The following is a 24543-nucleotide window of genomic DNA, read 5'->3' as shown; positions in this document are numbered from 1 at the left end:
CAAAGTTTCGGCCGTTATTTCACACTTTCAATCATTTACAGGTTAGTAATTAATGATTTACATAATTTTTTTAGAAATTAATTGCTTTCATTTTTCAGACCGTCCCCCCATTACATGCCCTATAACTTATTTATGAACGTATGAATTGTGAGTCGGCAAAGCTGGAGCCGTGTCCCTCGATGTTAAACAACTGGTAAAAATGTTCCGCCCGTAAAAATGCATCATGATGGTTCCCTCCACTGATTTCCCTGTGGGCGCCATTGCCGGAACAATTAAGCCTTTTCCGAATCAGTATCCTTCAAATAGTTGGTACATGGTCACAATTAAAGCCTGGTAAACAACTGTTCCGACATTGTGTTTCGAAATTTTGACTCAGTATTGCCGCCTGATGGGATGGGACTTCACACTCAATCTTAGATAGATTGATACTTTATTTGTCGCCCTGGGGGTAAATAGCAGTGTAGCGCACATCAAAAACTGAAAGGCAGTAATAATAATACAGTAATAGAGAAACAATAGAGAATAATTGCCAATATGCAATTAATCAAAAAAATAACTTAAGAATATAAAATAATGGCAATATTTATTAGACCCAAAAACAAGAACACACTATAATTGAGCTAAAAATGATTAATAAACAATTAAACTTTATGGAGAAACTTTAAAAGTATGCATGTGACTTTTGTATGAATTGTCTTGTGTTACCAAAAGCTACCAAAAATGGAGTGTAGATGTTTAAATGTTGATAGAAAAAAAACAAAATAATCAATATACAATAATTATTAAATAAAAAAGACCTAACAATAAACAATAAACCGGAGAAATAAAACTTGAAATAAACTATAAACAACAACAAATAAATGATAAATACAATCCAAAAAAAATAACAGCATCACTAGTCTAGAGTAAAAAGTCAAATAAAATATGTGCCTCCTGCAACCACATTAGTTTATGCATTTGTTAGCATTATTTTCGAGTTTCTCTGAATAAGCTAAATGGAAAACATACATTGTTTATGAGTTGCCATTGCAACAACCCTGTTCACTTCCTGTAGTAAATTAGATATTCTGACGGTCCACCGTTGGCGTAAGTTCGTAATTTTGTGTGGTTGTCAATGCATGCACTGTCCACTAGTGGGCGTTGTCAGTGCTCCATTGACTCGAATGCAACAACAACAAGACATAAAAGGCCTCAAGAAAGGCGTCAACTGGCTTCATAATTAAATTAAAAAAAAACATTCTCACCACGTAGTCACACATTGCACATTGTATTTCAAACCAGTCTCTCTTGGACGCTAAAAAATTATAATACCCTGGTCAACCTTCACGATGAACCGGTGTAGAAAACAATACCACTCCGCTCCTGGGGAGGAGGAGGAGGAGGAGAAACTCCGAAAAACGCTGCTTCCTCCGTGACGGAGACTCTCCAGCTTGATATTCCGCACTCATCTGCTCCCGTGGTGTCGTTCCCCCCCAGCCCACAGCAGCTGAGTAATGAACCTCTCTGTCGGAGCTGACCTGTTTCTCCAGCCTGATAGCTGAGGAGCCGGGGGACTCCAATATTGTATCTTCATGGAGCTCACGATGCCTACGATGTCTACACACACACTCCCTCTGCTTATCGTGTCCGTGAATTCATAAGGCTTTTGTACCAGTGGGCGGAAGAGAACGAGCTAGGATGGGGAAGTCCGCTAAGTCAAGATTCAAAAAGATCATCTTGACATAATCCTATAAAGTACTACAGATAGAGCAGCCTCAGCCCCCAATTAAACACAGTTTCGTAACTATGAATTCCTACCTGATAAACAATGCAATCAAGCCTATCCGGCAGTGATGCAAGACTTGCAAACGATTTGTTCATTGTAAAAAATTTGAAATAATAATTTGAATGACTCAGTGGCAGGGAATCACTCTAGCAAAAAAAAAAATTGCTTGTTTGTTTTCGACTCGGTAGGACATACACAGGCATTAATAAAAAAAATAATGAATCGATTAGGATTACATTAATCGCAGAAAAAGGGGAAGGAATTTGGCATAATTCATATTAAACTTGACTGATTCACCCCATGTACTCCACTAAAATGAATAATTTTGACATGATTCAGTGATTTTTATGAAAATTCTATTCACAACCCAGGGCCGAACGGACCGAAGCGACTCTTCTGAAGAGCCGGTTCAGTTCAATGGATCTTTTTTTCCGAGTCATTCTCAAAAGGCTGAATCTCTGAAAAGAGCTGAACTTTTCATCACTACAGTGCAGTGCAGAGGCTTCCGCTGTAAGAGAAGCATAACCGTGGAAAATATCTAGAGACTGGCGGAGGCCGTGACACCGCCAGAGGCAAATATCGCTCAAGTGACAGCGAGAGGGAAATGTCATGCGAGAGGATGCAAAATAGACAAACAAATACAGATAGTGGATTCGGAGTAAGTCATGGCGGATGGGCTTTTATTAGATAATTTGACAGTCGGGCGCTAAGTAAATTCAAAGGGCTTGCCGATCTGAAATACATTAAAAGCATTATTGCGTCTATCTTCTTTCGTTTTAAGAGTATGAGTTAAGGTAGCGTTGTTTTATGGCCATTTATACCCATTTACCACCAGAGGATAACATAACGATGCACATGCACTAAGGGATAACTTTCAATGAGAATGATGTTTAGCCACCAGCAATAAGTCAAATAATCCCATGGCACACCACTATCCTGTTAACCACTGAAAACCTCTGAAACATGGAGAACGGTGCTTAGCATTATGGCCGACTAATAGTCATGTATGACTCGAGAATGATTCGTTCATAGTGAACAAGTCCTTTCAATGACTTGGGGGGTTCGATTTCCGCCTGGGGCGTTTTGGCATCGTGCTCCGGCATGTAGGAGCACGATGGGAAAATAGGAGCCCAAATAGGAGCCTTTCTGTGTGGAGTTTGCATGTTCTCCCCGTGCTCACATGGGGTTTCCTCCACCTCACGTCAGTAAGGCCCCCCTCAAAAAAACATGCACCCATCATCGTCTGACCAGCGATGGACACTTATCACCTGGTCCCCGGGCGCGTCTACGTATGCTGCCCACTGCTCCTGGCTGTGGCCCCGGAGGAAGGACAAGCCAGGATGGGTCAAATGCAGAGGAACCATTTCACCGGCCACGATCCAAAGCATGTGTGTGTGTGGATGTGTTGTAGTGTGGTGTGCTGTGTGACAAATAAAGATTGTTCTCTGTTCTTCTCCTTTTGGGGATTTTTTTTTTTTGTAGGATCTAAATGTGTGAAACGTTTAATATTCAGCTCTGTTTGCACTACACGTATCACAAAAAAAACAAAAAACGCCGGTGGAAGACGCACGATGATTATGCAATCACACAAAGACTCTTTTCTAACCCTGCGCTCTGTAAACCAGCTGTTTGTCTCTCTCTCACACAAACACACACACACACACAATCACATGTGCCCAACACCTACGCCTGCCTATTAAATGGAGGAGCCATCTGGCATCTGTTGAAGGGATCGGGTTTTAACACATTTAGATGCACATGCTAAGTTCACTTGCGGAAACCTCTAAAATCTCGGAATCTCTCCTCTCTTACATTGTATTTCACGTCTTTCTTCCTCTCTTTGTTCCACCAGGGGCGGGCGGCTGGTCTCCCCTGGTGACGGACCGCGAGCCCTGGCTGCAGCTGGACCTCCGGGACCGGGTGGAGGTGACGGCCGTTGCCACGCAGGGGCGCTACGACAGCTCAGACTGGATCAGTAGCTACCTGCTGCTCTACAGCGACACGGGCCGAGCCTGGAAGCAGTACCGGCAGGAGGATGGGGTCGGGGTGAGTGGCTGCCTTTACCATCCATCCATCTATCCAATCATCCATCCTGATTGGCTCCAAAAAATTGGGGTGGCCTGTCAATCGCTGGTTGAGTGGCTATTGACAAAATATTATTTATTTATTTTTTGTTTGTTTTTGTAACCTGTGCTGTCAGCATGCTGGGCATACAACGCAGAGTATTTGTTTGCTATTGCATCCAGGACAGAGTTAGTCTGCAAGTGGAGTTCAAGTTCTCAACCTGCAATGCAACTCTTTACTCATTCTTTTATCATCAAGAACTGCTGCAATAACTCTGTCCTGTCGACGACCGGTGTCAAGATCACCTGGTTTTTGTTACACAGAACAGCCACCAATCCACCTTTTTGAAGAACTATTTTACCATGTTTAGGTCTATAAACGACTAATCACTACTCCAAGAGGGGGAGAATCACCACGGGTGAGACAAATAAACAAACAACCACAACCAGCTCTATCTGACCTGCTTGCGACCCTCATGGCCCTGGCTCCCCCTGACACCTTGCCGGACGGCCTAGTCACCCACTATAACACTGCTCTATCCAGCGGTCTGGACTCTCTGGCCCTTAAATCCCGGACTGTATGCTATACCCACCCCGCCCCCTGGTTCACCACTGACCTCCGCATCATGAAGGCCACCAGTCGTCCACCGTCTGACCTTTGAAGACCATGTGCTGTCCTCCAAGGAGGAACTCTCCAGGACCAAGATCAATTACTATTCCACCCTTATTGGCTCTCAGAAAAACTACCCCAGAACAGAATTCACCACCATTTACTGTCTGCTCCGCCCACTTGCTGCCTCCCACACTGCTGACGCCCCTGACCTCTGCACCAAGTTCCTGGACATTTTCCAGGCTGAATTGGACACCATTCACCAACAACTGCTGGTTCCTGCCACCTCTCCTCCCAACAGATCAGGACACCGGATTATGGGCCCTCCACCACCCCTGGCACCCTGACCACTCATAGCAGAGAAACCGCGCAGCGGAAGCAAAGGCGGACGGCCACCCCCCGCACTCCAACCCACAACCACAAGAGCAAGCGGCACCCAGAGGCCCAGAAAGCACCCAGCAGCCCCGCCTGGCTACAGCATGCGAGAAACAACCAGGCCCAAGCCGCCAGGACTCGAGCCCAGCCGGCCGCCTCCCAGCCAGCCACGCCCACATACCAACCCACCAGTGCCCCGCCACCCCAGAAAAACCCCAGTGCTCAATATGTGCTGTTGGCAATTGCAGTTAAAATTGTGGGGTGTGGGGGTATGAGTCCACTCTCCAGCGACGCTCCGACCTGCCGAACCAAGGGGCCAAGATCCGAACCCGAAACCGGCACCCCCCGGCCGCCCCCAACCTGAGCCCCAAACACGCAATCACAACCTAAACCAACACGTGGACGCCAGCCGCAGGCAGCCCCAAGGAGCTCATTGAAATTTTCAGACTTTGTTCTTTTTATTCAGTTGGTCTAATGAGAGCCAGAAGAGCCAGTTCTCTGAATTGTTAATGGAATTCACACGAGAATCATTTAATTCTGTTGAAATTATTAATTTTGGTGGAATTTCAAGTTACTCGTCAAGAGCTGAATCTCTAAAAAGAGCTGAACTTTTCTTTGTTGGGCCAGTGCTACTCTTTTGGCAGAATGACTCCTGACTCCTGAGTAAGTTAAAAGATGTGTTCACTACGAACAAATCGTTTCCAAGTCATGCATTACTATTCAACAGTTGACAGTAAGGAGACAGTAATTTAGGTGTGTGTGTGTGTGTGTGTGTGTGTGTGTGTGTGTGTGTGTGTGTGTGTGTGTGTGTGTGTGTGTGTGTGTGTGTGTGTGTGTGTGTGTGTGTGTGTGTGTGCACGTGCTTGACCAGGGAAGCAGTATTTCACTATATTCCTTTCCAGCAGCAGTAGATAAAGCTGAATCATATCCTAGATAGAGTCGTCTGTCAGTCTCACATAGCAGTATGCTGCTAAAATCAAAACCAGCCGCCATTAAACACAAAAACAGAGAGAGGGACGGATGAGTGTTTTGTCAGTTTCTTGGAAAGTTAACTTAGTTGACTTCATCAATCATTTAAGTTTTTGACATATTAATGCAGCAGCGTGCTGACTGTGAAGTGACCAATACGATAAACAGAATGATCTTGCTGAGCAAAAGCAAAACAAATGGAAATAAAAATGTGGTAGAATAATTCATTTTGTAAGACAAAATATATATGATATAAATAATTAATTTGGGATTTTTTTCGGCGAGAAATTGTATTTTCGGTAAAAATGGAACATCTTCCTGCTAACCAATGCCAGTTTATATTTGGATACAAATATAGATCATTTCCCCACTCCAACACACACAAGACAGCATTTTAGAAGACACTATTTGAGATTAATAACTGAATCGTATTAAACTGATCGGGTTTCGCTGGTGAATTTGTCGCTAGAAACAGTCCTATCTTTGAAAAATGAACTGTTTCTGATTAAGCCACGCCCCTCATGATTTGTATCTGAATACTAAATTAGTTAATTTAAATATATGTCCGGAGGTAATATTTGATATAAATCACTGAATGTTATTAGATTTATAATATTTTGATAATGGATTTTCATCTACAAATTGTAAATTCTGGTTTATAGCAACGTACAAGTATTAATAATTTTACAACGCCAACACATAGGAGAAAGTATTTTAGAAAATAATATTTTATACAATAATTGAATCTTATTAAATGTATTTTCTTTTAATAATGGATTTTCAAATATAAACGGTAATCGGCAAATGCAGATCCCAGTCCTTCTGGTCCTTGTCAAACACAAGGGCCAGCTGTACTCCCAGCGTGTATTTAAAGTTCTCCACCAGACCATCACTCTGCGGGTGAAGGGGCGTCGTCCGAATCTTGCGGATTCTGAGTTGTTCGTACACCTCCCCGAACAGCTTGGACTCAAAATTGGTCCCCTGGTCTGAATGTAGCTCCGCAGGGACGCCAAACCGACTGAACATTGCATCAACTAACGCCCCACACACGGTCGCTCACTCTTGATCAGGAACGGCCACAGCCTCCGGCCATTTCATGAAGTAATCCATCGCCACCATCACGTAGCGGTTGCCCCGCCGTGAGCGGGGGAAGTGCCCTAGCATGTCCACAGCGACCCTGTCCATGGGCGCTCCAACCCGGTACTGCTGCAGTGGCGCTCTACTCTGGCCTGAGGGTCCTTTGCGGGCTACACAGGGATCAGGGATCAGGGCTACACAGGGACCTCCCGCACCCTATTCAGCGTCTTGTTAATGCCAAAGTGCCCCACCCCAGGCTGCCCATGATGGAAGCTCAGCACCTCTTCCTGACGGCTTTTCGGCACAACTACTTGCCACTTCTCTCTTCCTGATGCCGGCTCCTTCCAATGTCTACAGAGCACACCATCACGAAGCACTAGGCCATCCCCTTGCGACCACAGTCCTCTCAGAGACGGGCCAGCTTTTCCAACCACCTCGCCACTTGTCCCTCCGGTTCTTTGAAAGACATCAGCCATCTGAGAGAGGCATGATCTGTTCGAATGAGGAATTTCACCCCACATAGGTAGTGCCTGAAGTGGTGCACAGACTCCACCACCGCCAGCAGTTCTCTTCGTGTCACACAATAATTGCGTTCTGCTTTAGTGAAGGTTTCGCTGTAATAAGCAATCACCTGCTCGCCTTTTTCGGTGATCTGGGCCAGGGCCGCTCCCATAGCATCATTGCTCGCATCCGTGTCCAACACATATTGCCCATCCGATCTGGGGCAGACAAAACCGGGGACCGACACAGGGCTGCTTTCAGCGCATCAAATGCTTGTTGCTCGTCAGGACCCCATCCAAACTTCACATTGTTACATGTCAGACGGTGCAAAGGTGCAGCCACCGTTGAGAACATTGCGATGAACCGTCGATAATATGACGCCAGGCCTAGGAATGAGCGGACCTCAGAAGCATTCTTCGGCACCGGCCAGTCCCGAACTGCCGCAACCTTCTTCTCCTCTGTGTCCATCCCCTGACCGATCACTTTGTGGCCCAGGAAAATGAGTTCCCTCTGCATCATCTTGCACTTCTCTGGGTTCAGCTTCAGCCCCGCCGCCTGGAACTTGGAGAGCGCCAACCGAAGGGCCTCTAAGGCAGTGGTGAAGTCTGGACCATGGACCAGCACGTCATCCAGATAGACCTGCTTGTTCTGAGGTGGGACATCGGCAAGGACTCTCTCCATGAGCCTTTGAATGTGGCTGGGCCGTTACACAATCCGAAAGGCATGACCGTGAACTGCCACAATCCAGAGCCTGTTGTGAAGGCCGTCTTAGGCCGGTCGTCTGGTGACAGCGGGACCTGCCAATACCCGCTCCTCAAATCAAGCGAGGAGAACCAGGCTGAACCTCTGACCCCATCCAGCGCATCATTAACTCGGGGCAGGGGATACCGGTCCGTCACAGTTATGTCATTCAGTGGTCTGAAATCGACACAAAACCGCCACCCTGAATCACCTTTCTTCAGCACCATTACCACGGGCGACACCCACGCGCTGCTTGAGGGTTCAATCACCCCAGCTTCCAACATCTCCTCCACACATCGTTCAGCAGCTTCCTGCTTCTTCAGCGGAATGCGCCGTGCTCGCTGGCGAATGGGGTGCCCCGTGCCTGTGTCGATTTCATGCTGCACCAAATGGGTCCTCCCCAGGTCAGTGGGCGACGTGGCAAAGACTGACCGGAACTCATACAGAACATCCCATAAATGTTGCTGTTCTGACATCCCCTCTCTATTTCTATCCAGAACCATCTTGATAACTTGCTCCTGGGAATGTGGTTCTTGCGGGAGACCATGGGTCTCGCCCTCACTCACTGCTGTATTGTTGATCGCAGGCTCCGTGGACAGGCACGCCAGACGCTCTGGGCCTGATTCTTGTGGTAGGTGTCCTTGTGAATGCATGGTCTCTGCGGGGACAGTTGAAGCCTCTGATTGCCCTTCCTCTCAGGCAACCTCCCCACACGTCTCTGCCCTCTCCAATACGCTGGGCGTCTGGACCGCCCCACTTCCTTCGTCCCCGCATATCAGGGGTAGTGGGGGAACACCCATGAACGTCACCCTCTTTCGACCCACATCCAACACGGCATTAGTGTCTCGCAAGAGGTCAAACCCCAGGAGGCACTCTTCATGGATAACAGCCACCCACACAGTGTAAGGGAAAGTCTGTTCCCCCAACTGGAGCTCAATTTCACCATGACCCAGCATTGCTGCTCTATCTCCAGTCACAGTGATGAGAGGCCGCACTGTAGAGCACCCCTGGAAATTCTCTGGAAACATGTCTGGGCGTACGATTGTCACAGAAGAACCTGAATCAACAAGTGCACATATAGGCTTCCCATTAATCAGGGACAGCACTCGGGACACCTTGAGCCCTGACTGTGGTTGTACAGAACCCGCCACCCCGACGCAGTTATTCATAGCTGGCGAATACATGGAAGGTGAACGGCCAGGAGCGGAGTGACCTTCCTCACCTCTGCTCCCCATCCCGTTTCCCGGCGGCTTGCGTTGGGCAGGCGGCATAGGATTAGAGAGTTCTGGGCAGTTATACTGAATGTGGCCCATTTGGCCACACCTCCAACAGACCTGAGACAGCTGGTCTGGTGCCCCCCTAGAATACTGAGGCCTAGGTGGGGGCCTAGCTGTGTCCCGCCGCGGAAGGGAATCAACATTGCGTGTCGGCCTCCAATGCCGTCCTTCCATAAAGATATCCTCCACCTCCTGTGCGCGCTCCAGCGCATCCTCCCAGGATTCAGGTTTGCTGAGTCTGACCTGCTCCCGCAGCTTGTCAGGCCTCAGTCCGCTGATGAACGCCTCCGTTGCAAGGATAAACCTCTGTTCTTCGCTGAACTCTGGAAACGCCTTACTGGCCAGGCGACGTCATTCAGCTGCATACACGCCCAGCTTCTCTCCTTCTCTGCGTGTTCTCTCATTAAACATTTGCCTGGCTGTTGACTTATTGATTGGATCACCAAACTGTCTTTCTATGGCCTCTGCTATAGCCTGTGGGTCAGCCATTTCACTGTCTGAAAGGTCCAACAAAACCCATCTAGCCGCCCCCTCCAGGGCTGCGGCTAACTGGACCGCCTTCTCCATTTTGTCCCACCCGTTGGCTCTGGCTATCAACTTGAATTGAACCCAATATGTCTCCCAATCAGTAGAGCCATCATATCGCCCAGCCTTGACTTGGTCTCTTCTCTGAGTGGCTGCCGGCGCTGCTGCGGTATTCGGGGACAAGGATGCACGAGCTATAGCTGCATTGAAGGCTTGAGTGAGAGCAGTAGTCAGCATTACAGTAGGGTCAGGAAGGGGCCGCTGACCGGAGTGCTGGAAGCTGTCAGGGGGCCTGTGATCACGGTTTATCAAGGGGATGTAGTAAGCATGCTGAGTCACATTTTCCTCCCCTTCGCTCCTGTAATCGCCCTCAAGGCGTCTTGCTGGTTCAACATTATGATTTTGTTTCCTTGATCCCTCAGGCTGGGCCAACACACGGTTAATAATAGTAGCCTGTTTATCTTCACCCATAAGGCTATCCTGCTCATCTTCCAAACTCAGAACCCTCAGCTTTGGAATAGCACCCTCCCAACTAGCTCCAGATTCACGTCTCTGTGCAGCAGCAGCAGCTGAGCTGCCGGGTTGCTGTTCCATCGCAGCCGCATAGCGTGTCTTCAGCCACTCTCTGAACAGTCTCTTTTCCATTTCGGGTGTGTATGCTGAACTATGATGTTGATAATTAATCGATTCGTCTCCTACTTTCCTCCGTTGTATCTCTGTTCCACCCGAACGTGCCTCCATCTCCGCCGGAGTTATATCCGAGCGCGCTTGACTCACTTTTGCTTCCACAGACGGAGGGGGGGGTTAGCACTCCACTCAGCATTCTTTTCTCCTCCATCGTCGTCGTTTTAGCTACCGTAGATTAGTGGGAAATCCAACACTTCTGACACCAATGTGACGTTTAGCGGGGTAGCTTGACAGACAAGGCGTGGAGACAAGATCCGAGTTGCTAACTCAAACACTGAGCCCAGATTTATTTTCCTGTCAGTCACGTACTGACGTACAGCTAACCCGAGGTTGAGGGCACTGGATTAAAACAAATAACAGGGTGGCTAGCCCAAGGTAACTGATAGATGCGGGGCAGTGTCTCTCAGCTACTTCGTTTCCCGCACGCACCACCAACAAACACAACCACCACCTTCGCTTCCCTCCTTTTTCTCCCTCCCGGAACAGAGCCTGCAGCCAATCCCCAACCAGTGACACCTCCCTCAATTAAAGCAACAGAACACACATCTACACAGTACCCCAGCGTTACAATATTGTTGTTCAAAAATGCAAATTGGGAGCTCCGTTGCAGCTCTGCTGTACGCATAGGCGGTCATTCCATAAGGCATAGTTAGGCAATCGCCTGGGACCTCGTGCACGAGGGGTCCTCGTAAATTTGTGTGGATTTAAATTTTTCATAAAATATGTTGTTTCCTTTGTTACTCACTCCAGCGATCAGCGCTGTGCATCGCTCTCACCTAAGTAGAAATAGGAAAAAAGTTAATTTAGAGAAGAACGAACGGAGTGGACATGGACGTGGTGGGCGGAGAAGAAATCTGACTCCTACAGCACCCAAGCTTTTCTTTTAACTATGAAATAGTATTAAATATTTTGTTTATTCCACGACAAAAAAATATCATTATTTATAATGATTTAATATGACTGGACTCAATTAACATCTGCTAAAACAAATTACACTATTATAATGAAAGCAAGGCTTTCAAGGCTCTATGCTTTAAAATATTATATAATAATAGATTTTAATATCCAAATAATATCCGCGCACGCACGCTCACAGACGCATGCACACACACACACACACAAAAAACACACACACACACACACACACACACACGCACGCACACACACACACACACACACACACACACACACACACACACACACACACACACACACACACACACACACACACACACACACCGGTGTGCTTGGGCTAAGCCCCCAATGTCTTTGAATCCTAGCGACACCCCTGCTCGCAATCACCTTATTTTTAATTGAGAAATAAATAATACTTGAAGGGAATACTAAGGAGCATTAAGCGTTTAATCCCATCTGTCAAATACCAATTCCAGTACAGTACCAATCGTCACAAAGCTAATATAAACAAAGGGTTCCATGTCCAAAAAAACATTTATTGTGGTGATGGAGCACTCTTTTCCATCCATGTGAGAGCGTACATTGGCAAACTGTGCAACATGTAATCACTGTAATATTTATTTTTACATTATATGCAGATGGCGTTTCAGTGTGAAAACGATTCAAAGTGGTAGTATTTGAAATTCTCTCAACCCGTAGGGAACGGATCAGTGGTGTGTGTATCTTATGGAACCGTCCATCCCACGGACACAATGAATAAGATATGTATTTGGGGGAGTTCCAACATGCCGTTGTCCGAGTTTGTTCCAGATCGTTCCATTCCTGTGGAACAAGTTAGTAAAAAACAGTGTTTCTATCATCTCTGGAACAGTAAAAGTTCTGTGCGCATGCGCAAGATGGCAACTAAAGGAACTAAAGGAATATAAAACACACTCTGACAGTCTGTACATACGCAGAAGCACAGAAGCGCTGAGATAATCGCAGAAAAACACAAGGTAGGTGCTGGGCCTGGAACGCGGATGATTTGACATAATCTATTTACTTAATTAATCTGTTGCGAAATGACACAGTGACCGGTATTACTTTATTACTTTTAACCTTTATTATGTTTGAAAATAATTAGGTAAAGTATTACTAGAAGACAATTAGATTAAACAAAGAGATAGCCGTTGTTAAATACGAGGTAGGTGTTTGGAATGTTGATAATAATCTATGTAACATTAATGTAACATAATGTTTTCACGTTATCAATTTATTACTAACGCACCAGGGTCCTAGAGGAATGGAGGATGACCAACAACGTCAGATTTACAATTACAATTACAGTTACAGTTACAATTACAACAAATGATGTATTCCATTACAGAGTATTTGTTTTGGTTATACGTCATCTTGAATTGTAGTTAGTTATAACCCTAACCTAAATCAAAGCCTTTTCAAAGCCTTGAAAATAGGCCTTGAACATCATTACTGCAGTGACATCACCCTGTCGCAAACGTAAAACCCACTAATCTGGACCCTGTGTATTGCCACCCGCAGCTATATTTAGGGGTCCAGCCTGCATACCCTGTTGTTATTGTTCGGCAGCCCCTTATTCATATTGTTCGGGAAAAAGAATTCTGAATTTTGAAGGCTAAAACTATCTGGAACACCAACTTAACATAACGCACAATCACAGTTTACGTCTTGTTTGAACCGCACTGTAACAAAGACCCCCTGGTTGAAGTTTCATCCACATACGGAGCAGAAATTAGTGAAAAACCGAACAAATTTGACCCGAAATATTCAGTTGGTATTGGTTTACTGTCACGTCACACGTCCAAAATGAATGAGATGAGATTTACAGTGAGCCGCTTTATGACATCATCATATTATTTACTATAAATGTACAGATTCCGATTGAGAATGTCCAGTTGGATCGTGTCCCGACTCGGTCACTTTGTAATATTAAGACGTCAGCAAACTATCGATTTACATGTATATTTATACAGCTTCATACCTGGTAGATGTTAGTAGATCGGTTCGATTTATATTTGAAATTTATGGTCACATTACTTTGGCAGAAAAATGAAAACAATAATAAAAAATAATTCTTAAAATGTTCTGAAAAAATCAGTGCGTCCCTCAAACACAGAAATGTGCGACTCAGTGATGCGTTCAAGATCCAGCGAGGCAATGGAAAAATAAAAGCAGTGCAATGGTAATGACGCCCAGAAATACCACAACGTTTTTCGTATCTCATGCAAACGAAACTACTGAAAATGCAATCGAAGCTCTATTTCCACTTGTCTGTCGAAATAGAGCTGAGTTCTAACTATGAGAAGTTCTGGTTTACAGGCAAACATGGACGGTTGTTTTAAGACAGAGCAGGGGGTTGCGCTGTGTAGGCCGCATAGTGGTTGCTACGTGAGACGAGCAACCAGAAGACGACAGACTGGCGGGATCCCATGCTGCGTTCAAGTAAACTCGGAAAATCATGCTGCGTTTCAGGAAACCCGGTAAACTGTAAAACACACTCAACACGACCAAACTGGACCCTGTGTATTGCTGCCTGCAGCTATATTTGTTATTATTATTATTATTATTATTATTATTTTTTTTTTTTTTTTTTTTTTTTTTTTTTATTATTATTATTATTCATTTATTTATTTGCTTTTGGTATCATTATTATTTTTGCTATTGATATTATTTTTATTTTTGCTATTGGTGTTATTATTATTTTTGCTATTGGAATTGTTTTATATTATTTTATATATTTTGTTAACCAAAATTAAAGCAAAATAAAATGAATTCACATTAAATCACAAATGATTGCTTGTTGTTTTCTTCCTCGGCTCTCAAAATCTGCAACAGAAAAATAAAACAGATCAATTGTTTTCGGTTCCCAGAAGCCGTGTTTTCTCTTTTCTTTCTTTTTTTATATTTTAGATGCGCGGAAAAGGAAGTACCGGCAAAAGAAGACAATTCTCTGGCGTACGACGGCTTGACATCTTGACATCTTGATGTCTTTTTGAGTTACCACGAGGGACAGAAGTTGAGATGGTCCTATAACAATCATTTTGGATTTTGACACACACTTTTTTAAAAGTATATTCCTTGAAAACGGACTGTGAAAGCAGGATTGTTTTTTCAATTCTTTAGAAACCATGACCTGAATCGGAAGAATTTTTTTGTCAGACGATTATTGCCATGTATGAACAAACTTTTTTCAGTCCTTGGAGGTGTTTATTTGTCTTGTGAAACATTGGGGCTTTAGCATTTAATCTGTTCTCAATAATCAAATCAAAGGATGGCTAAAACCCGATGTACTCAATATTTGAGAATATTAAATGTTCTTGTTAAATTTTAAGAATTGCAATTAATCCTGCAAATATTATGTGATTTCTTGTGCAACTATCGTGCAATTAATCACGTTAATTAAGCAATTATCACACGATTAACCGTGATTATTTGTGTAACTATCATGCGGTTAGTCACAATTAATTGTGCAACTACCGTGCGATTAATCGTGAATAATTGTGTAACTATCATGCGATTAATCATGATTCATCAAGAAATTTTACTGTGTGAAAAAGTCATCTCCGTGTTGTTATGGATTATGAGAAAAGGGTGGCAGAAGCTCAATTACATCTCAAAACTTGGAGCTGGCAGCAGGCGGCAGGGTGCACCTAGAAAACATTTTTGTTTTCTCCTGGGGATTTTTTCATGAGCACAATCTGCAAATCTGAAAAAAAAAAAAACAATAAATGCAGGAAATGGGAAGGTTTAAAAGTTACAGAATAATAGAGTGAGCATGAATTTAGAATGAAAAAAAAAAAAAACTTAAAATGGAATTTTCTAATATTTTTATAAATGAATGATTCAAATTATTTCTGAAAAACACATTTAACATTACCTCCTTGAAGGAGTACAGCACTATCCAAATGTAACCATTTAAAGCGCTAATTGTGTTTCTAAATATGTACTTTGTTCTGCAAAAGTCTGAAAATGTAAAGCCTGATTTCTCAGAACCTCTGTTTCCAGAACCTTAATCTTCAATAAGTCATAGCTTCCAGGATATTAGCTTGACACCCCAAAGTGATACCTTGTTTTGAAGCTGTGGTTCTACACTTCAAAACGTGTGTCTTGAATTGTTTGCTAGCTCTATTAAAAAAAAACATAATTGTATATTATATATATATATATAGATATTTTAGAACAGATTTTTTTTGGACCGCATCATATAAAGCCGGAGCTCCTTTTACAACGACGGATGTGGGTGTCGACACTTGTGCTGACATCCCGGAGCGTCTTTTCTGTCGAGAATGGCCGCATAAACTACATCACCTCCATCCATCCTTATCTCCAGTGCCTTGTCACTTAGTGACAGTTAAACTTTGTGTATGCGGGCTGCTAAGTGCTTAGTGCCGGGCCTTTTTTTTCTTTTTGAGGGGCTGCTTCTCTCTATCACTGTCTTTTCAATTCCCAACGATGCTTTTAGAGGCTTTCATGTCCAAGGACATCATATCAGGGATTTACAGTCAGCGGCTCCGAAAATCCAGCTGTACTTTGTAGATATGCATATGCCTCGTCTATGGTGAATTTGTGACGTTGGGCTGTTTTTTGTGTCTTTTTTATTAACTTTTAGCTTTGAATCTATTTTCATTTCCAAAAGGGGGGTATAGCTGTGGAAAGGAAATGCACTATGTAGGATGTTGGGTGTTTGTTGTCCTTAGTACATGCAGTACATGAATAATAATAACAACGGGTTGTTTCGTCCATTTCTCTTCGGTTGGAGCGACGCTGCGGAGTGCGGCCGCTCACTCCAGCTTGGAGTGAGCGGCGGCACCTCGTGACAAGTCCGACGTGTGAGAGATGTTCCAACGGTAATTATAGGCATGCAAATTCCTTGAAAGCCAAAGGAACAAAGGCCCTGTTGAGACCATTTGCAGGTGTGTGGCAAAAGAGCACGGAGTGTGTCAGCAGCAGAGACGAGATGTCTAAGATGGAATTTATTACCCCAAGCACCCCTCAAAATGTCTCAAATAGAACGCACAAGAGGAATGATAATAACAATAATTATAATAATAAAAACAATAATAATAATAAAAAATCATAATAATAATTATAATAACAATATCATCATCCATCAAACGTCTAATTTGAATTTGCAAAGAATAGCATATCAAATGGCCAATTATGCACTCAAGCAAATTATGACATATAATTCGAAAAACCGCCAAGCTCACTCATCCTGGAAACCTATACTCATTCCTCTTCATTAAACCATTTTTCGAGACACCTCCCCCCCCCATAAATCCCCCTTTTTTTCCTACTCCCCTGAAAGACTTCGTCCTTGAGGAAAAAGAAGAGGCGCGAGAGAGAGCGAGAGAATGTCACTCCCATTCAACCTATTGTGCTCCGGAGGGGTTTTCAGAAGGTTCAACCCCCTTATCGTAATTCTCCGTGAAAGGTGTCAGCAAGTTCTTTTGATGTCGGCGCAACTTACCTTTTCCTTTAAGGTTTTTTTTTTTCTTTCGTTTTCTTTTTACGGGTAGAGAGAGTGAGACAGAGAGAGAGAGAGAGAGAGAGAGAAAGAGAGAGAGAGAGACAGAGAGAGAGAGAGAGAGAGAGAGAGAGAGAGAGATTTTTCACAAAAAAAATGGTATTCACCGTCCATTGAAATGATGCTGGTAAAAAAGATTTCGAACCGAGTCCTCGGATCAAAGACTGTGAAAGGGCTGGAGCAGCTGTCACAATGGCCACTGTCCGCATACAAATGTTGAAGGGCGACGGGGCCCCTCCAACAACACAGTGTGAGCTTTATTAGCCCTCCATCCCACTCCTACTGGGGGCCTTTTATGTGGGCGGTGGCGAATATGTCTCTCTATTTATTTTTCTCACCCCGCTGACAGAACAGATGTCTCATTCGGGTATTGGGGATGTTTTCGTTTTACCTCCGTCCGACCACTTGAAATACATACATAATGGAAAACCTGCACGTGTGTCGCAAGATCAAAAATTGCAAGGCCGCACTAATTCATGTGTGGAGCCAGTTCTGATCGCCATAGCAGCTCTGCGTTCATCAAACTATGATCGAGTTTCATCACTGGGAGTTCGAACCATAAGAAGCGATGAAGTTGCGAATGGGATTCTCACAAGTCAAAACGTGTCGTGTTGTCAGGACGCAAAGTCGAAATCAGTCACTTTAAATACGAATTCTAAGCCTGGACCTTTTTCCTTGCCTTGGACTGGAATTTTGTCCTCGGTAACTATTTTCTTGTCAGACTCCTTTGCCGGAGTGACTCCAGACTCCTGAGTGATTTAAAAGATGTGTGCGAGTCTTCTTCAAGAGCTTTATTCGTCACATACAGTGGGGCAAAAAAGTATTTAGTCTGCCACCAATTGTGCAAGTTCTCCCACTTAAAAAGATGAGAGAGGCCTGTAATTTTCATCATAGGTTCACTTCGACTTTGAGGGACAGAATGGGGGGAAAGAATCCAGGAAATCACATTGTAGGATTTTTAATGAATTAATTGGTAAATTCCTCGGTAAAATAAGTATTATAAGTACACTGTACATATACATACTTTCATACATACAGGCAGTGAAATGCCTTCATGTCTTGCCTCACTAACTGTTTGTAGGCCATAATAATCTTTAATAATCCAATTCTAAGTGTTTTTCCGTGGTTTGTGATGTTTTCTGGTGGTTAACAGGATAGTAGTGTGCTGTGGGATTATTTCACTGAGGCAGAGAGAAACTCAGATTGATGTGGTCGTTTGGATTGACGATAAATAAACCGATAAATAAATAAATTAAACCGGAGGGTGTTGAATTTTTAATTGGTCGTTGATCTTCTTTTGACCAAATCGATTTCTCCGCTGCGCATATCGACGGCCCCTTTTTCCTTGATGAACATATTGAGCCGTCTGTGGGGCTGACAACCGCTTCTCTGCGTCTCACTCTCACAAGCTGCTTTGAATAAGACGATGACGAAATACACTTCAGCGGAAATCTTTTTTTTAATTTTAAAACCCCGTCGCACGCTCAGCGTAAAACCATTACCGCTATATATCCCGCTGGTGGGGTTTTGTTACACATTGATAAATGAGTGTCTCGACAAACAATTAACCGCTTGTACCCTCTGCCTCTTTTGCTTTTCTTTATTTTGGTTCGCCTAAAATGACATCTCAAAATGATGCAGTAATAACTCAAAAACTCAAAGGCCTATATGCATGGTTCTGGCTTCCTGGGAGAAAATGGGCCCATTTCTTTCTCTCACCCCACAAGACCCTAGATATATACAGTGGGTCAAAAAAGTATTAAGTCAGCCACCAATTGTGCAAGTTATCCCACTTAAAAAGATGAGAGAGGCCTGTTATTTTCATCATAGGTAAACCTCAACTATGAGAGACAAAATGAGAAAAAAAAATCCAGAAAATCACATTGTCTGATTTTTAAAGAATTTATTTGCAAATTATGGTGGAAAATAAGTATTTGGTCAATAACAAAAACAAAATCTCAATACTTTGTTATATACCGTTTATTTGCAATGACAGAGGTCAAATGTTTTCTGTAAGTCTTCACAAGGTTTTCACACACTGTTGCTGGTATTTTGGCCCATTCCTCCATGCAGATCTCCTCTAGAGCAGTGATGTTTTGGGGCTGTCGCTGGGCAACACGGACTTTCAACTCCCTCCAAAGATTTTCTATGGGGTTGAGATCTGGAGACTGGCTAGGCCACTCCAGGACCTTGAAATGCTTCTTACGAAGCCACTCCTTCGTTGCCCGGGCGGTGTGTTTGGGATCATTGTCATGCTGAAAGACCCAGCCACGTTTCATCTTCAATGCCCTTGCTGATGGAAGGAGGTTTTCACTCAAAATCTCACGATACATGGCCCCATTCATTCTTTCCTTTACACGGATCAGTCGTCCTGGTCCCTTTGCAGAAAAACAGCCCCAAAGCATGACATTTCCATCCCCATCACAGTAGGTATGGTGTTCTTTGTATGCAACTCAGGTTTCTTTCTCCTCCAAACACGACAAGTTGAGTTTTTACCAAAAAGTTCTATTTTGGTTTCATCTGACCATATGACATTCTCCCAATCCTCTTCTGGATCATCCAAATGCTCTCTAGCAAACTTCAGACGGGCCTGGACATGTACTGGCTTAAGCAGGGGGACACGTCTGGCACTGCAGGATTTGAGTCCCTGGCGGCGTAGTGTGTTACTGGTGGTAGCCTTTGTTACTTTGGTCCCAGCTCTCTGCAGGTCATTCACTAGGTCCCCCCGTGTGGTTCCGGGATGTTTGCTCACCGTTCTTGTGATCATTTTGACCCCACGGGGTGAGATCTTGCGTGGAGCCCCAGATCGAGGGAGAATTTCAGTGGTCTTGTATGTCTTCCATTTTCTAATAATTGCTCCCACAGTTGATTTCTTCACAACAAGCTGCTGACCTATTGCAGATTCAGTCTTCCCAGCCTGGTGCAGGTCTACAATGTTGTTTCTGGTGTCCTTTGACAGCTCTTTGGTCTTGGCCATAGTGGAGTTTGGAGTGTGACTGTTTGAGGTTGTGGACAGGTGTCTTTTATACTGATAACGAGTTCAAACAGGTGCCATTAATACAGGTAACGAGTGGAGGACAGAGGAGCCTCTTGAAGAAAAAGTTACAGGTGTGAAAGCCAGAAATCTTGCTTGTTTGTAGGTGACCAAATACTTATTTAACCGAGGAATTTACCAATTAATTCATTAAAAATCCTACAATGTGATTCCTGGATTCTTTCCCCCCGTTCTGTCTCTCATAGTCGAAGTGAACCTATGATGAAAATTACAGGCCTCTCTCATCTTTTTAAGTGGGAGAACTTGCACAATTGGTGGCTGACTAAATACTTTTTTGCCCCACTGTATATATATATATATATATATATATATATATATATATATATATATATTTACCGTACAGGTACTCCTCACTTATCAACGTACCCGTTTAACGACCGTTCAGACTTAGGACCAGTCGACCAATTCACTTAACGACCTGGTCCTATGAACGGAACTCGGTCGTTAAGTGAGGAGTACCTGTATATCATATAGGATTTTACATGTTAAAATAATAGTTGACTATAATAACATATTGTCAACATATATTACATATATTAGATACATTAATAGGTCTACAGCTGTATAAAATAGCTAGATCTCGGGATTTCATTTCATGAACCCTTTTTCTCGAAAGACAGTAGCAGACTTTTGATTTTCAAGTCCTTAAGAATGCATGTTTTGCAGTGTTTTGACTGACAATTTTTTATTACAAATAGATCATTTATTATTAATTCAATTTAATAAATGATTAAATTCTTTTTAAATAAATAATTTAATAAACTGTAATAAAAATATTTCATTTTTATCTCTTCATTTTAGAATTAAGAAATCTTATCAAGTGAAGTTTTCTCACCCCATTTGCAGACAATTAATGAAATGATAATTCAATGTGTATTTATCTTATGTGTTTGTTCTTTTGTTGTTCATTTTTGGTCATGATCCAACATGTACAATACAACTTATAAATCATAGTGCCTCACCCCTTGACTCTCCACTGCCTTCAAAGTTTCTATCCCAGGTGCTATTCTCTTGTTTTCCCCCTCATTGAACACAGTAAATAATAGATCTTCTCCTCCCTGGTCTTGTTTGCCTAAATGCTACTGTAGCGGAAAAAGAAAGGAAAACAGAGGCATTGGGAATAAAGAAGCGCTTCATCTTTCCTTCGCTCTCTTTTTCTCCCGGGGGGATAGCTTTTAGAACGCCATAGCCTCAGAACGGTAACCATGGCAACCAGGCGACACACTTCTTGATCTGGGGGGAGTTTAAGCCATCAGGGATGGCTATCTATCTATCTATCTATCTATCTATCTATCTATCTATCTATCTATCTATCTATCTATCTATCTATCTATCTATATATCTATCTATCTATATATCTATCTATCTATCTATCCATCTATCTATCTATCTATCTATCTATCTATCTATCTATCTATCTTTCTATCTATCTATCCGTCTATCTATCTATCTATCTATCTATCTATCTATCTATCTATCCATCTATCTATCTATCTATCTATCTATCTATCTATCTATCTATCTATCTATCTATCTATCTATCTATCTATCTATCTATCTATCTATCTATCTATCTATCTATCTATCTATCTGTCTATCTATCTTTGGATATTGAGTATATTTGGATTTACCGGAGGCTGAAAAAACACATGGAACTCTGAGCACTCGTTTTGATTTCCGGGTCAGAGTTTTAGCATCAATCCCCCCCCCCCCCCCCCCCCGCCACCCCACCCCCCGCACCCCACCCCACCCCACCGTCTCAGGTAAGGTAATGGAACATGAGGCGCGCCTGGCTGATGCAATACGGGTCTGAGTGGAGAAGAGCCTTAATGAACTGCGCGGGGGGTGGGGAGCAGGGGGGAAGAGATCCCAGAATGGAAAGAATAATGAAATCACCGTGGGACATAGGAGGGCTGTTTATGTGGACGATGACTAACCCCCCAGGTTGTAATTCGAGAGACTACCTCCCCGGTCCTCACCGCGGTAATTGTGAGGATGTTTTGCCTGACATTTTCCTGACTTCCTAATTACGACAAAGGGGTTGCACAGCGGGGAGCTGGGAGTCTTTGGGGAGGGTTGGAAAGAGACTGTCAATCGAGGTCATGGAAAAAACGAATATTGTTTGGCAAAAGTCTCCAAGGCTCTCGGCGAACAACGGCCAGTGTTTATTAGATATATAAGGGTTTAAGGCTGACGATTAAAGGCATTAATCGCAATTAATCTCTAAATTAAAATGATTGTTGTGTGATTAATCACCATTATTGTCAGTTTTTAAGTTTACTCAAATTTGACCATGAAGAAAGACATTTATTTTTATTCTCATTCGCGGACATATTGGTAAAATCAGGAGACATTTCTCAAAGGGAGCACGACAGTAGATGCTTTATAAACGTATTGAGAGTGAGTTAGCAGCAGGTTGCTCCGCTGCTTCCTCCATCCATCAAACACCGAAAGCTAATGTAGAACAGTGAAAACAGGTGTTTGAATTTAGAACTGGGGACGGTTTAAAGGGCCAAACGAGGAAAGGGTGTTAGTGGCGACAAAAATATTGACGGTGTTGAAGATGTACTGTGTTAACGCGTCAACTTTGACAGCCCTATTTAGTTTGTCAGAATTAATTGAAATTATATTTATATTTAATTATATCCTATGTTTTATAAGGTATTCATTATATAAGGTATTCATTATATTTAATAACTTAATATTTATAATTATTTTATTGAAAATGTTCAGGCTGGAAATGAATAGCCCTCGCCGAGAAAAACAGATGGATATTGAGACATTGCGAATAATTAGCCATTCTATATAACTACATTTTTCAAAACATTAGCGGGTGGCCAGGACTCCTCATGGAGTATGTAATAGACTGATTAATAAAAGCGAGACACAAAATTAATTCAATGTCATCAGGAAATGATGCAATAAAAGCCCGAGGGACAACAATAAAATAATGTGTGTGCATGTGCGCCTGCGTGGTGCAGCTCTGTATCTATGTATTGGATTGAGATTGAACTACTAACCACTGTTATTCACTGTAGCCCAGTAAACAAAATGCGATGTGATAATGTTAAACAATAAAGAGTGTGTGTGTGTGTGTGTGTGTGTGTGTGTGGTTGTGTGTGCGTGTGTGCGTGCTGCGTGTGTGTGTGTGTGTGGGCTTGTGAGCGGGGAGAGGGGGTTCTGTGAAAAGATGAAAATAATTAATCGCATTATAGTTGTGTGATTAATAGCGATTAAACAGTTTTAAAATGTTCTCAAATTTGACCCTAAAGAATTATTTTTTTTTTATCCTCATTGGAGCAAGGGGAGGAAGGGGGAGTTCCAAAAAAATGAAACACATTAAAAGTAGGTATTTATTTTCTTTTCCTACGTAATTGAGACCCGAGGATGGATTTTTTTGTTAAGAAGACGAGCCGGCATTAAAATTGGAGCCTCCCTCTCCACTTTTCTGTTCAGGGTGCACATAATGTATCGGTGGCTGGAAAAAGGCATTACACTACATATATCTTACCAAGGCTGACTCCACCCTCTCTCTCTCTCTCTCTCTGTTATTTCCTCTCTGGCTGTTTTTCTCGGCAGGAATGCCCGTGTGGCGCCAGCGAGCCCCAGTGCGAGCGCCACGGGAGCGTTTTTATTTTATTTGATATTCGCCTTATATTTGTATTTCAATATTCCGTTCATTCCCGACCGCGTGTCACTTACACTTTGGACTCGTTTTAATTCGCCTCCTCCTTTTCTCCACAGCGGTCGTTCCAGGGGGAGCATGAGTGAGAGAGAGGGGGGTAGAGGGAAACACAGATGCAACGTTAACAACTAAGTTAAGGTGTGAAACGTTAACAGTTACAGAGATAGATACAGCACCGAATCTAAACGCAGATTTTGGTGACTCATTTCGGTGCCACTTTAAATGCCTGAGCTGAAATATCGAGTACCAGATATCATATTTTCATCGTCCGGAAACATGTATGAATGCCTGATAACGATCCCAAAAAACTGAAACACGATAAATCAGAAAAATCTTTTTATTTAATTGCGCCATGCATAGTAGTAAGCTGGAGGAATTTCAATGTTGACATTCTTTTACTCACCCCCAAGTCAGTCAAAACATATTCCGTGTTTGTGTCCTCACACACGGAGTTCCCTTGCGGCTCCAGAGCAACAGCTCTGAATCCTGTCCGTTTTATTTTAGTCCCAAAGGTTGAAAAATTTGATTAAATGTCTTGGAGGCACATGCAGTGTTTAATTCATTTGAATGGAACGTGTTGTTGGTAAACGTCCACACGGAGTGACTTGCTCCTACAGAGACACCGTGAGGCAGGACTCTGTGGACTACAGGTCAGGACAGGACAGCCACCTTCTCATTTTTAGGATAAAGTCATAACGTGCAACAAGCGTATTGGCAATCTCTGGCCCTTTCTCAATCTGCGTTCTTGTCTGT

At 43.2% G+C, this 24543-nt stretch overlaps 1 protein-coding gene across 1 annotated transcript in view; it reads left to right on the top strand.

Annotated features, from left to right (window-relative positions):
* Positions 1-24543, top strand: part of LOC307244374 (contactin-associated protein-like 5) — a gene marked incomplete at both ends in the record, with an annotated part of 108470 nt that overhangs the window by 34521 nt on the left and 49406 nt on the right. The window contains one exon of the mRNA XM_080019523.1: positions 3618-3811. Within this exon, the coding sequence (XP_079875649.1) occupies positions 3618-3811 (194 nt within the window). The remainder of the gene's footprint in view (positions 1-3617; positions 3812-24543) is intronic.

The sequence above is a fragment of the Zeus faber genome, assembly GCF_960531495.2.
Source record: "Zeus faber genome assembly, chromosome: 18".
Taxonomy (NCBI): domain Eukaryota; kingdom Metazoa; phylum Chordata; class Actinopteri; order Zeiformes; family Zeidae; genus Zeus; species Zeus faber.
This window is presented reverse-complemented; position numbering and strand designations above follow the sequence as displayed.